The sequence below is a fragment of the Myotis myotis genome, unplaced genomic scaffold (genome assembly GCF_014108235.1).
Source record: "Myotis myotis isolate mMyoMyo1 unplaced genomic scaffold, mMyoMyo1.p scaffold_m19_p_3, whole genome shotgun sequence".
Lineage (NCBI taxonomy): Eukaryota > Metazoa > Chordata > Mammalia > Chiroptera > Vespertilionidae > Myotis > Myotis myotis.
Genome location: NW_023416335.1, coordinates 198,006,416 through 198,021,731, shown reverse-complemented (window position 1 = coordinate 198,021,731; position 15,316 = coordinate 198,006,416). Strand labels below are relative to the sequence as shown.

Here is a 15,316-nt window from a genome sequence, read left to right as displayed (position 1 = left end):
ATTAACTGAATAAAAGAAATAGCTATCTGAAATTCCCTCTGGGTCGTGAATGAAAAAATATCTTGCTTCAGAAGAAGTGAGCAGCGAAAGGCAATTCTGTATCCCAGAGGGCAATGCTGAGGAAGACCTCAGGCGATGGGGGTTTAGGAGGAGGAGGTGAAATCCCATCTTTCCAAGCTGGGCCAGGCTGGTTGTGAAAGGCCCAACCCCGAATCCCAGATCTGGACATCATGGCACTGAGGAGGTCTCTCCATCCCTCTGAGCCATTTTCCTCAGACAGAAGATGGGCGAAATCTCTACATCACGCAGCTGACTTGGGGAGAAAATGAACCATGTGCATGGAGATGCTTGGTAAGTCGTAGTGCTGCATTAACACCAAGTAAAACTGCTCTGTCGTGTACAGCATGACAGCACACTTTTTTCTTTTGCCTCGGACTTCCTCAAAGCAATAAGGGAAGCATCCCTGGGCATCCCAGAAAGAGCTGCACGTGACTCCGCTGTGTGTGTGGAAAAGGCCCAATACCCTGGGAGTACGGGTGGAGGCTCCTATGTAGCTGATGCAGAGAAATGCCCGGACAGGGAGGGTCAGGGGATGACCAGCAACTAAGATGCATTGGGTGCTGTCTGTGTGCCCAGCGAGATGCTCAGTATTCTGAACCCGTGATTTTATTTAACCCTCTTTTCAACCCGACAAAGGTGGAACCAATATCGCCCCCATTTTACAAGAAGGAAACTAAGGCTGGAGGAGGGAGGGAGGTTGCGTGAGGTTGCACAGGTGTCAGTGACAGCAACCCAGGTCTGTCGGAATCCAAAGCCTTTACCCTGAGTTACTTAATAATTCAGGCCTGCCTCCCCCACTCAGAAATGCCCTGTAATTCCTCATCGTAAGAAGCATTATTTCATCCAGGGAATTTTATAACTTGAAGCTGTTTTTCTTCCCTGTCTACTAAACAAACTCTCCCTCATCCTTCCGGACATGGCTGCATGTAAGCTCCTATCACACTGACCCACAGCCCCTAGCACACCCCAATAGGCACTTTACCCTTATTGCAGGGGAGCTGGCTATGCCTCGACCCATCGGTGCGCTCACCACAGAGGACAGAGCAGCCCTCGAATGCTTGCTGAATGGCGTGGAGAGTGGGGAATGGCTGCCTTGGGTGTGGGAGGGTCCCCAGTTCTGTCCTCACTAGTTGTAAAAATTTATATTTTTTTCCTTCCTCACCCTTTGTTTCCTCTCTAACAATGGCTGCAATTAGATGTTTTCTAAAGTCCCTTCTAACTCCAATATTTTTTAAGTATAAGCACCTTTTAGACCCCAAGCCTGGGTCTCCTTCTAATGGCATTTTGCCTTGGCCGTTCTTCGAAACCAGGGCCACACCTTAGCTGGAAAGGTAGTAAAGCCTGTGACTTTGATCACCTACCTTCCTGTGAGAGTCAAACCTCTTCTGATAGACACCAAGCATGAGGAGTGGCACTAGTCATACCTGTTTTGCTGGCAAATCAAAATGCAAAGCCTCATAAGTAAACCATCCAAGGAAAATTAGGTCCAGGACCTGACAATTCACAAGATTGGCTGGGGCAGTATATTCTACTAGAGTTAGTATAAGGTCAGCAGTGTGGGTAGAAATGATCTTGGATGGCAAACAAGAGGACAGAAGTGGTTTCTGAAGACAAGAGAAGCTAAAGATGACAGGACATCTCAGTGGTGCCTGCAGTTCCAAACTGGGCACAAAATGGGCCCATTGGTGAGTATGTCACACTGACTGCCAGGGATGATGATGATGATTGAAGGAGGTAAAGAGGAAGAACGAGGGAGAAATACAAATATTCACAGAAATAAAGAGGAAGCTTTATTTCTCCTTTAGCATAAGCACAGGTCAGCTTCTCTTAGGAAAGGCACGTTAGCTTGAAAAATTCTGATCCTAATTCTGCCCAGGCCCCATTGTGACTTTTGCCGCCTAAGGCATTTTTGTTTTCCTAGGCCCTCCCCTGCTAAATATGTATATATATATATATATATATATATATATATATATATATATATATATATTATATATTTCACAACTGTATTGATTGATACCTAAAAGGAACTTATGATCCTAACACACTTACCACAAAAAGAGGTCGTGGCCAGTCGGCTTCTCTCCAAAGGTGGCGCCCACTTACTCCACATCCCGTGGCAGGCTGGGTAGGTCACACCCTGCCAAAATGGTTGAAAATAGTTTATTTGATTTGACTCCAGTTTCTGTTTGTCTTTAAAATATGGATCCTGATTCTTTAATAATGGCTACAATATAAAAGCCCAATTCATAGACACCAAATAGCATGTGTCAGCTATCTGACTGACAGCACAGATCTGAATACCAATTCAAAGGTAAGCATGGTGGAGAATGGGGGAGGAGGTCTTTATATTTCATATTATACAAAATATCACTATAAAAAGGGACTTGACAGAAAGAAAGAAAGAAAGAAAGAAAGAAAGAAAGAAAGAAAGAAAGAAAGAAAGAAAGAAAAGAGAGGAAGGAAGGAAGGAAGGAAGGAAGGAAGGAAGGAAGGAAGGAAGGAAGGAAGGAAGGAAGGAAGGAAGAAAGGAACTTCTGAGCCCTGGACAGGTAGCTCAGTTGGTTAGAGCATCGTCCCCAATATGCCAAGATTGCAGATTTGATCCCCATCAGGGCACATACAAGAAAGAGATAACGAATGTATAAATAAGTGGAACAACAAATCAATGTCTCTCTCTATCTCTCAAATCAATTTTTTTTAAAAAGTCTCCTTAAAAAAAAACAACTACTTTTCCATGGCTTTAACTACCACCTATGATGTTTGATTACTCTCAAATCTTTAAAAAAAAAGAAAGAAAAGAGAAAGAAAGAAAGAAAGAAAGAAAGAAAGAAAGAAAGAAAGAAGAAAAGGACTTCCGTAATCACCTGGTACATCCTCTCATTTCAAGATACCGAATCTGAGGCTCAGAACCATTAAGTAAATAGACTGTAGTCTTCATGGCTGTAATATTATGTTCTTCCCATCAAACCAGTATTTTTGGAAATGTGGTATATATCCTTCTAGTAAGACTAGAGTTAGGACTAGTGGAGCTAGTGCTACAACAACCTACATTTTTTAATATAATTGTGGCATATGTATATTCTAATACGCCTCAGAAAATAAGTAACTAGCACTTCATACTCCTGATTTCAAAGAATTGTTATGTACTGTCCAACCTATGAGGGAAGGTGGGGGGGGGGGGGTAAGTGATCAACCAAAGGACTTCTATGCATGCATATGAGCATAACCAATGGACACAGAGCGGGTAGGGATGTGCTGGGGGAGGTGGCTGGGGAGAGGTCAATGGGGGAAAAAGGAGACTTATGTAATACATTAAACAATAAAGAATTTAAATTTTTTTTAAAAGAGAATTGTTATGATGAGGTCCTTTGTTTTTATGTTTTTTGGAACATTTGTTAACATTGGCTCCAGCTACCTTTGCACTATAATGGCAGAATTGAGGAGTTGGCCAAGTCTTCTGGCTATATCATGCTACTTCCTTCATCAAGTTAAATCTCTTTGTAAGATACACTCTTAAAACTTTACAGATTTATTAATAAATCCACTTAAATTGCATCAGTGGGAAGAGCCCTTGCTATATTTAGGGTTGGATCAGGTTATCTCCAGGATCATTCCTTACTCATCTAAAATTCCACACTCTAGGAAATGGTTGTTTATTGTGTTTAAATGAAAGTGTTCATAATGGTAGTCATAATCAGTGAGTTGAGACAGCAAAACAAGGTGGAAGACAGGAAAACTGAGTAGAGGGAGTTTCCTTCAGAAGCTGATTTTCCTAAAGGACCATGTTGTCTCCAGCAAAACATTGAAAACTGTGAGGGGAAGAATCTCCTACCTCCACTAGACCTTGCAAAATCCTGACACACATGACGCAGCCGTAATGCACTCTGGCTGCAGAAGGAATGAACATGTTCAAGGTGGACGTTAGGAAGATGGCGGCTCCAAAGACCCTGAGGGACCAAAACACTGTTACTGGGCAGGCCTGCGCATGGATGTGGCACTTTAGTTAAACATCAGAAACGAAAAATCAGTTCATGGAGGACCACTATGGGAATTAACAGAAGGAAAAATAGATGTGTTACAGTCTAGTGTGTCCCAAACTAGACTGCTGGGCTGCCAGAAGCCAATTCCAGCATGACAGCAGGGTTGAATCTGGGAATGGCTGATGGCATTTCCCCAAACCTGAATAGGATACATTACATTGGTTGTTGGCTGCCAAGACAGCACAGGGCATCTTAATCTACATGTTATTGCCTCCTACTGGCCAAACACCTGAACAGCCGTAGGCTAATTCTTCCATTCTGACAATGGACTCTGTTCGAAACCCTGACCCTTTGAAGTGTATATCTCTGCCTCACCTGAGGACAATTTATGTTAATAAAAAGCATGGGATCCTGAGACGAGGAGATCTTAGATCAGTGATGGCGAACCTTTTGAGCTCGGCATGTCAGCACTTTGAAAAACCCTAACTTAACTCTGGTGCCGTGTCACATATAGAAATTTTTTGATATTTGCAACCATAGTAAAACAAAGATGTATATTTTTGATATTTATTTTATATATTTAAATGCCATTTAACAAAGAAAAATCAACCAAAAAAATGAGTGTCACCTCTGACACACGCATCATAGGTTCACCATCACTGTCTTAGATCTTAGTTTCCTTTAAACTAGGCTCCTCTGACCCCCAACTGCCTTTCAAAATTATGCTTCGCCTCTGGACTCCTATTTAATCTACGCACAGCTTTCTCCAGATTGCCGAACCCTTCTAGATGCTGGAACAAGAACCCTGGCACTGGGCCGCTTTGATTCCCAAGCTCCAATCCCCGGACCAATCAGGGGCATGTGTTTAGCAACACAAGGATGTCCTGCCTGGATAAGGTCCTGATGCTGGAGACTGACCCGCATGTGGTGGGCTTGCTGGAGACCCACCACTCTGCTTGGTTCCACACAGCGGACCCATTCTGACCAATAGCTGGTGACTTGTGCACATTTGGATGGTGTCTCCTGCTGCACAATTCTGCTCTCACGTTACCAGGAGGGGATACAGACGATCTGAGAAGCATGCCCTGACCTGGGACCAGCCAAGCACAAGACCGGCTGTGTACCTGTCTCAGCCCCCGACTCTGCCCTGTGCCACTTGCCTTCTCCTCCCTGCCTTGACCAGCGTGGAAGAAAGCAGACAGCAGTTTCTTCCTTTCTCACACCTGTTAATGATGCTGCAGCCCGTTTTACAGGCTGGGAAATTATGTATGGTTTATTTTTAGGGCAGAAATATGAGCAGTAACCCCAGGGATCATAGGAGCCAATATTTTATCACTTTTTAAAAAGAATATAATAGGTAAGTGACAATAAAAAGGGACACAAATTAGATAAGAACATAAGTAAATACAGTCTTGCTTATATATATTTAGAGTCTATGGTAGTGACTTTCAAACTTGTTTTTATCTTGACCCATAAAACAAAATATATTTTATACTGCAACCTAATACATATTCATACACACCAATGTAGCCAAAACAAGTTTTAAAAACCAAAACTTAAATGTGCGATGAGCTAAGATATTTTATGCTACTTTCTTCTACTTAATTATCCTCTCTCTCTCTCTCTCTCTCAAATGCTCATTGGTAAATTATTATATTGATTTTATTACCATCTAAAGCAGTGGTTCTCAACCTTGGCTGCACATTAGAATCACCTGGGAATCTTTTTAAAATCCTGATTTCTGGGCCTCATCCTCCGGAAATTCTGTTTCTTTGTTATGGGGTGGGGCCACAACATTAGTAACAAAGAAACAGAATTTCCGGAGGATGAGGCCCAGAAATCAGGATTTTAAAAAGATTCCCAGGTGATTCTAATGTGCAGCCAAGGTTGAGAACCACTGATCTAAAGAGTTGTGTTTTAGAATTTGAAATGCACTGCTTTATAAAATGCATATTTCACAAAATCCATGTACGTGAAGTCACACAGGACACACAATTGGAAGGGCCTGGGGCATTCAGTACGCTCCTTTCTGGTACATATACACCCTCCCTCGCCTCCCAGTGGCCATCCTCTTCTGCTGGAATCCCTCCAGTACAGAACTCACTGCTTCTCGTGGCACTGCATTCTGGCTTGGCTACTTTTAGTTGTTCAAACACCTGCTATTGAATATCAAGGGCATTAAAGACATCTTACAATCTAGAGCAGCCGTGGGCAAACTACGCCCGCGGGCCGGATCTGGCCCGTTTGAAATGAATAAAACTAAAAAAAAAAAAAAAGACCGTACCCTTTTATGTAATGATGTTTACTTTGAATTTATATTAGTTCACACAAACACTCCATCCATGCTTTTGTTCCGGCCCTCCGGTCCAGTTTAAGAACCCATTGTGGCCCGCGAGTCAAAAAGTTTGCCCACCCCTGATCTAGAGGCTAGTAGTCCCTACTCACATGACAAAACCTGTAGGGTACATGACGATATTTACACAGGATCACAGAATGTCATGGGTCAAAGGGAACCCAAACACAATCTAACCCATGCTCCATTTCACAGGTGTGGAAACAGGCCCAGAGAAGGAGGGAAGGTGACTCAGTAGAGGGCACCAAGTGAGTGACTCAGAGTCAATTCTTTTTACTACATAATCACTTGAAGTATTGCAAGATAAATGAGATTCAATAAAAAGAGATTCTGAAGAACGGGATCATATGGGATTGATATCTGTGAGTCACCTCTGTTGGAATGGCTCCTGTCTTTCACTCTGTACCCCCACATTGAGAGCCAGCTCTGCAGACTTGGTAGAAGTGCAATGCCTGTTATGATCTGTGCAGCACTCATGTCATATCGGTTTATCTTACCTGTTAGCAGCAAACTTGTTTGAAATGAAACCACCTGGAATTTGGGTCACAATATAACCCCAGAAAAAAGAGCCATGGATAAAGCCCACCGTCTCTGGATCCCAGTTAAACTGTGCTACCTGAAAATGAGAAATCGGATACAGTTAGGTTTGGAAGAAAACACTTGCCCGCCATTTTTCACTGAGGATCCTACATAATAACCCCACGAGTTCCTTCTTTATTTTGCTTATTCAATAATTATTTATGGAGGGCCCTTGTGTGCTTAGGATATAGCAGTGATCACACAAAAAAGTAGCTACTCTCAGGGAGTTCAGCTTGTAGTGAGAGACCGTATGAATTTATACATATGTATATATGATATATATGTAGATACATATATATACCATATATATTATATATACCAAATATATATACCATCATATATTATTATATATATGCATATATACCATTTATCTGAGCCCCCTTAGAATCATAATAACCCCCAGTATGAACCATTAGCATAAACCAAGCACTGTGTCAGGCACTGTGTTAGGCTGTAAACATGGTCCCCAAGAGGCAGACACACAAAATCCCTGGGACCTATGAATGCTGTCTTATTGGGAAAAGGGTTTTGCTGGCGTGATAAAGTCAAGGATCTGGAGATGAGTTTTCCTGGATTATCCAGCTGGGCCCTAAATCCTGTGACAAGCATCCTTATAAGAGAAAGGAGACCTGCCGAAACCGGTTTGGCTCAGTGAATAGAGCGTCGGCCTGCGGACTGAAAGGTCCCAGGTTTGATTCCGGTCAAGGGCATGTACCTGGGTTGCGGGCATATCCCCAGTAGGGGATGTGCAGGAGGCAGCTGATCGATGTTTCTCTCTCATCGATGTTTCTAACTCTCTGTCTCTCTCCCTTCCTCTCTGTAAAAAATCAATAAAATATATTTAAAAAAAAAAAAAAAAGAGAAAGGAGACCTGAGACAGGTAGGAAAAGGCCATATGAAGAAAGGCAGAGACCAGAGCGATGCTGCCCGGAGCCAAGGAATGCCTGGAGCCACCAGAAGCTGGGAAAGGCAGGGAAGGGTCCTCCCCTAGAGCCCTCGGAGGGAGCACCGCCCTGCAGGCACCTTGATTTTGGACTTCTGGTCTCCACAACTGTGAGAGAAACAATTTCCCTTGTTTTAAGCCACCCTGTTTGTGGTCATTTATTCTGGCAGTCTTAGGAAACGAATATAGGTACTTAATATATTAGTACCAAATTTGATCTACAAAGTAGGTTTTTTTATCCCCATTTCATAATAAGGGAAATGAAAGTTACCAAATAATTCTATCTTCCTGCTCACATTTTTATTTTTTCAATTACAGTTTACATTCAATATTATTTTGTATTAATTTCAGTTGTACAGAATAGTGGCTAGACAATCATATACTTTACAAAATGCCCCCCTCCCCTCAATATTTCCAGCTGGCGCCAGACAAATACATTATTATTGACTATATTCCCTAAGTCATACTTTACGTCCCCATGACTATTCTGTATCTACCAATTCCTTCCAAGAGGATTCTCCCCTCCTCTCAGCACCCTGTGCCTCTCCCCTGCTGAGGACATCTGAATAGAGACAGGTAAGGCTGGACTCAGCCAGAGAGCCTCTGTTTCTCTCTGTGATTTTTTTTCCTCCCTATCTATCATCTATCTATCTATCTATCATCTATCTATCTCTATCTATCTAATCTCTACCTCTATCTCCCTCCCTCTCCCTCTCCCTCTCCAATCTGAACCCAGAGATTCTAGTTAAATAGCACTGAACTGAAACAAGTCCCACTGGAGTCAGGGACAGTTAAGTCACCTCCGTGGCAAGGCAAAGGCTCAGGAATTCAGCTTTGGAGGGCGGTGAGAAACCATAGAAAAGGCAAGAAAACAGTCCATGGAGAGACCCCGAGGATGGAGCAGATTCAGAGAGAAGCAGAGGAGAGACCATGAGGAGGGAGCACGCTGGAGCCTTAGCTACGGGGTTGCTGGCTCCCAGGAGGGCCAGCTCCGCTCTGCTTCCTGGCGGGGCCTCTGTTCACGCCTTGGAAACAATCACATAAAGACTCCTTTCCTCCTCACAGTGGAGAACAGCCTGGATTTCAGTCCCCCCGCAGGGTGACCCCCTGTCCAGGGCACAGACCCGACAAACTTACACAGCAGCTCTGCTCTCTGCCCTCCACTTTCATGAGATCCCTGATAGCCTCTCATAATTCCCTTTTTGACTCGAACCGGTTTCACTGAATTTCTATTCTTTTGTAACCAGCAAACCCTTACCAGGACACAAGGGCAACTTGCTCAAGGCCTCGGAGCTAATAAACAAGAGTCAAGTTTGAAACCTGGTCTGGCCAGTTCCAAAGTCCAGCCTCTAAACCAGCGGTTCTCAACCTGTGGGCCGCGACCCCTTTGGCGGTCGAACGACCCTTTCACAGGGGTCGCCTAAGACCATCCTGCATATCAGATATTTACATTATGATTCATAACAGTAGCAACATTACAGTTATGAAGTAGCAACGAAAATAATTTTATGGTTGGGGTCACAACATGAGGAACTGTATTTAAAGGGCCAGAAGGTTGAGAACCATTGCTCTAAACCTTACAGAGCTCATGATTCATGGGAAGGCATCTAGACTTTTCCTGAGGGTAATGAGAAATAATCGTCATTTCTCAAGCTTCCGCCATTTATTGCCTACCATATACTAGATTCACACACTTTAAAACTCATAATTTTGGAACTGCGAATGATTATTCACACATCAGCTAAAATGACCTTTTATACCAGCAGTGGAATATATACCACGTATTTGCAAGACCTATCTGTTCATACTGCTTAAGTCTCTCACGTTTTTGAAAATGAGGATTTAAAGTGATCTCTGTGCAAAATATCTAGATTTCCCCCCCTAAAAGGAAAAATCAAACAAACAAAATTACCAGCCATCCATGGCCTTTATTAATACAATTAGTGGAGTGGCTTTGGCATCAGGTTGAACAATGAGCTGATATCTAAGTTCTGTTCTGTTTGGATAAGAGAAAAACGGCCTACTACAGATGAGAGTTGGTTAGAGCTTCGAAATGCCACTCAACTTCTACTTTCGCAGCCAGTGAAATGACGTCAAGTATATTTTAGATCTTAATCAGTTTCTCTAAGACTCTAGAGCAGTGGTTCTCAACCTTCCTAATGCCGTGAACCTTTTAATATAGTTCCTCATGTTGTGGTCACCCCCAACCATAAAATTATTTTCGTTGCTACTTCATAACTGTAATTTTGCTACTGTTATGAATCATAATGTAAATATCTGACATGCAGGATGTATTTTAATTGTTACAGATTGAACATAATCGCCCTAACCGGTTTGGCTCAGTGGATAGAGCCTCGGCCTGCGGACTGAAGGGTCCCAGGTTCGATTCCGGTCAAGGGCATGTACCTTGGTTGCAGGCACATCCCCAGTGGGGAGTGTGCAGGAGGCAGCTGATCGATGTTTCTCTCTCATCGACGTTTCTAACTCTCTATCCCTCTCCTTTCCTCTCTTGTAAAAAAATCAATAAAATATATTTTTTAAAAATTGAACATAATTAAAGCATAGTGATTAATCACAAAAACAATATGTAATTATATGTGTTTTCCAATGGTCTTAGGCGACCCCTGTGAAAGGGTCGTTTGACCCCCAAAGGGGTCGCGACCCACAGGTTGAGAACCGCTGCTCTGGAGGGCAAAACCATAGAAACTACAGAGCACACACCAGCACTGGACACCAGCACTGGTCCTCGGGTTTATCAAAATGCCTTTTCCACGTGCCTCACAGCGGGCTCTGCTGACCTAGGCATATCGTCTCAGGCAGCAAAGGGACACCAGCCTCGCATTGTGATCTGGGCCTCAGCACACAGGGTTTAATTAGCTGGCCTTGCTCACAAAAGGCTGGGAGAATGCATGCAATACACATCTGAAAGCTCACCAATGTTCATTACTCTTTATTTTAAAGATGTATGACATGCTCTCTACACCTCGACTGCCCGCCTCCACCCCCCAGTGAAAATAAACAAGGATATCCTTTAGAACAGGTTCAGCTGTGACATCAAAGGGGCGAGTTAGAAGAATCTCCGTGGAGCTCTTTTCTTCTAGCAGAATAATCTCTTAGAAAAGGACTTGCGACGGCATGAATGGACCTGGAGAGCATTATGCTAAGTGGAATGAGCCAGTCAGAGAAAGACAAGTACCATGTGATTTCTCATATATGTGGACTCTAATGAACAAAATAAACAAACAAAATAGAAACAGACTCATGATACAGAGAACAGACAGCTGTCAGAGGGGAGTGGGGTTGGGGTGAAAAGGTGAGACGATTAAACCAACAAACATGAAAACTCACAGACACAGACAGTACGATGATTACCAGGGGGAAAGGGGGTGGGGGAGCTATGAGAGGGTAAATGGGGGATAAATGGTGACAGAAGGACAATTCACATTGGGTGGTGAACACACAACATAATACATCAAAGTCATCCCAATAAATTCAATTAAAATTCAAAAAAGAAGCCTGCAGACCAACTAAAGACTTCTTTTTAATGGATTGAAGTCAACTTTTCCCAAATCAGTGCTTGGCAGGAACTGGTCGGGTAATGCTAATAGATGCAGCACGAAGGAGGGCGTTCTGCAATCGTGTCTGGGAAATACCGCATTCCACGGCCCCCTTGGGAGCTCCTCATAGAACACAGCACAGTGAAGGATCTCATGTCACACAGCAGCACCTTCTTCGCAGCACAGCCTACAGAGCACTGACTGGCCAGACACCAGTGTGGGAAACTCTGGTCTGAATGTGTTGCCAACTGTGGGCGGGGACCCGACCAGACAACTATTGGATGGCTCTCCACGAATGGACGGATTTCCACCAGTCATTCCAATGCTTGGGCTCAATACAAGGGAACGTGTATTTATTGGGTATCTGTTGGGCATACATTTTCATCTTTTTTCAATGATTCTTTAGGCCTCCCATTTAAGATATTAACCAATGAACTTATATGCATATATGCATAACCCATGGACATAGACAATACTGTGGTGAAGGCCTTGGGGGGTGGGCAGGTGGAGGGAGTCAATGGGGAAAAGGGGGAGACATCTGAAATACTTTCAGCAATGAAGATAAAATAAAATAAAAATAAACAAAGGAGATTTTTGACTTTCCAGTGATTCATAAAAACAATACAGTGGGGCCTTGACTTACGAGTTTAATTCGTTCCGTGATGGAGCTCGTAACTCAAATTACTCGTATGTCAAACCTTAAAGTGAATGAGTGAGACACGTGATGCTGGGCTGATGTTGTGGCATTCACTGTGACGTTCGCTGCGCCAACTAGCGGTGGGGTATCTGAAGCTGGCTCGTAACCCGAATTTTAGCTCACAACTCAAAGCAAAAAATCGGCTGAGAGACGGCTCGTAGCTCGAAAAACTCTTTAGTTGGGACACTCGTAAGTCAAGGCCCCACTGTACTATTTAAGTCACATCAGAGTATGCTCGCTTGTGACTACAACAGCCTGGACCTGGGCCTCCTGCTTCCACTCACGTCAAATCCAACCCACCCTGACCACTGGCTACACAGTGGTCGTTCTGGAGCACGGATCTGACAGTATTGCCTCTCCTTAAAGCCCATCTGTGACTTCCTACCCGGTTTACCAGGCTTGACATGACCTGACCCCTTTCCCTTGCTGCCTCCATCTCCTGATGCTCACCCCCAATCTACTCTCCTATGTAGTTCTCACCCTGGAATCTGTGAATGGGGATCTGTTAACTGGATGGGGAAGAAATCGGCATCTTTATTTCTACTAACTGCTAACTGAAATTTGGCATTTTCTGCAATTATGAATGTGGGCAACAAACGACAGTTGTATTCTCAGTACCTATGACGCTGTTACTAGTGGGAATTATCAATACGTTCACATCTGCATGGCAATTGTTGCCACTATCTCAAACTACTGTTTATAGTTCAAATTCAAAAGTACACTGATTTTTAGACCCATTGCTAGGTTTTGTCATCTGATGTGTTCATAAAGAAGCTCATAGGTTTCTGTATTGCAAATTTTATTTTCAAAGATTTTGATATCTGTATTTTAACATTCGTTTCCTTTGTAATCTCATATATTTAGTTTTAAGAATTTAAAACATTATTTTTGACAAACGGTTCATAAGGCTCATAAGTCTTCACCAGGCTGCCAAGCATGACACAGAAAAGATGAACTCCTGTCTCAGTTCTAAACTTGTCATTCTCTCTCTCTCTCTCTCTCTCTCTCTCTCTCTCTCTCTCTCTCTCTCTCTCCCCCCCCCCCTTCCACCTACAGACTTGGACATATGATGTTCCTTTTCTTCAAAGATTCTTCTTTCTCCCCCACCAAAACCCTCTGTCAAATGCTTCCTCATCCTTCAGCTCCAGCCATCACTTTCTCTGGGAATTCATTCACAATATCAAAGTCTGTACTAGGTCCCCTCCCCTGTATGATCCCGACCCTTCTGAACACTCCAACATAGCGCCTAGATCCCCGAATTGTAATCGCTTGTTTGTCTGTCTCTGTGAGAACCAGGGCCCAGCCTGCGTTGTTCAGCATCTGATCACCTTGCATGGTGCCCGGCACATGGTAGCCACTCTACACTTTTGTCACATCAATGAACGAGATGCAGTGCTTCTTTCACGTAGCAAAATATTTGCACAGCTTTGGCCAAAAGAGCTCCCACCATAGAGTGACCCTGACCTGAATTTCCGGTTTTCCATCAACGTAGATGGTGCTGTTGTTGACCATTTCCACGATGGCAACTCCGAGGTTGCACCGAATCCCGAAGGAAATGCAGAATCCCAGCCCGCTCATGATGGCAATGATGTACCGCTTGGGGACACCACAGCACTGGCAGTCGCAGAGCGGGGGGCTCTGCCTGGATGTCTGCACTGGCCTGCCTTCCTCATCCAGCTCGATGTCATTTGCTTCCTCGTTGGTCCCATCGATTTTTCTACAGTGGAAAAGGCATGGGCAGAGAAGAAAGGTCAGGAATAGAGAAAAACAAAATGTACTATTCACAAAGAAAAAAGTGTCCCAAGAAAGGAGAAGGGAAACACAAAGTAGGGTGCAGCCTGCATTTTTTAATGTTATTACTGTTACCATCATCATTATTCTTACTAAAATACATTGTAAAGGCTAAAATGACCGATATTCTGGATCCTGTGTTGCCCGTTGATAGGCATTCGGTCATTGCAATCTCATCACAACCCCATGAAGTAGGTAGTGTTATCTTGCCATTTTATAGATGAGGAAACTAGGTCATCTGAAATGGGATGCGGACCCAAGACCAGAGACTGTGTCTCCAACAATGTGCTTCACTGGATTTCCCAAACTGAGGGCCTGTCTACAAAATCCCCAGTCAGTGTTCCTCAAAACCGTCCAAGTCATGAAAAGCAGGAATAGGCTGAGACACAGTCACAGATCAGAGGAGACCATGGGGACAAGACGATTAAGTGCAATGTGGTATCTGGATTGGATCCTGGAACAGGAAAATTGACATCAGTGGAAAGAGTAATGAAACTTTAATAAAGTGTGGAGTGTAATTAGTAATTCATTCATGTTGGTGCCTTAGTTTTGACAAATGTGCCATAGTAATGGAAGCTGTGAACATTATGGAAACCAAGTCAGGAGTATATAGAACATCTCTGTACTATCTCTACAAAGTTTCTGTGAGTCTAAAATTATTCCAGAACAAAAGCTTCCTTTTTAAAAAACAAAACAGCAGAACTCCAGAGAAGGTGGAATTCTGAGTTTAGGTAGGTCTCTTACACCAAAGCTGAGATCCTGATAAGAAATGGTATCCTGAGAACCTGGATGAAAGGGTATCTGAGACTTGGGTTAGGGGATAGATGCACTTGAACATCCAATACCATAAATTCCTCGGAACCCTCTGGACCTGCACAGGTGGCCACTTCTGCTCGGAAAGTATTGGTTCCACCTCTTTAAAGGGAAAGTATAAGTACTTACAAGGAGAGCAGAATCCCCCGCAGTCTCCCTTGGGGAAAGTCTTCAGTACTACAACGGATCAGGAGAAAAGCCCACACTTGCCTGAAGATCCAGAGGTTGCTGGCTAGATTGTGGCCCAAATAACCCCCTAAACCTAAATAAGTGGTTAAATTTCAAGACAGCAAGTGGGAAGAGCAAAGATAGTTCGTTAGAGAGGTAGCATAGTGTCATGACTGACGATGGTGGGCAGAGAACGTCTGGTCTGAAAGCCGCCTCTGCCACATATAAGCTGTGTGACCTTGGGCAACTTACTTAACCTCTCTGTTCCTCAGCTTCCTCATCTGTAAAACTGTGATTGTAATCAGCCCTACCTCAGAGCACTGTTAAAACTAAATAAGTTCAGGCCATGGCTGGTTTGGCTCAGTGGATAGA

General features: G+C 43.5%; 1 protein-coding gene across 1 annotated transcript in view; it reads right to left on the bottom strand.

Moving 5' to 3' along the window:
* Positions 1-15,316, bottom strand: part of SLC17A8 (solute carrier family 17 member 8) — a 31,067-nt gene that overhangs the window by 12,256 nt on the left and 3,495 nt on the right. Inside the window, exons 2-5 of the mRNA XM_036299960.1 lie at positions 13,637-13,889; positions 6,894-7,012; positions 3,896-4,010; positions 2,113-2,200 (exon numbers count right to left, since the gene is read on the bottom strand). Of these exons, the coding sequence (XP_036155853.1) occupies positions 2,113-2,200; positions 3,896-4,010; positions 6,894-7,012; positions 13,637-13,889 (575 nt within the window). The remainder of the gene's footprint in view (positions 1-2,112; positions 2,201-3,895; positions 4,011-6,893; positions 7,013-13,636; positions 13,890-15,316) is intronic.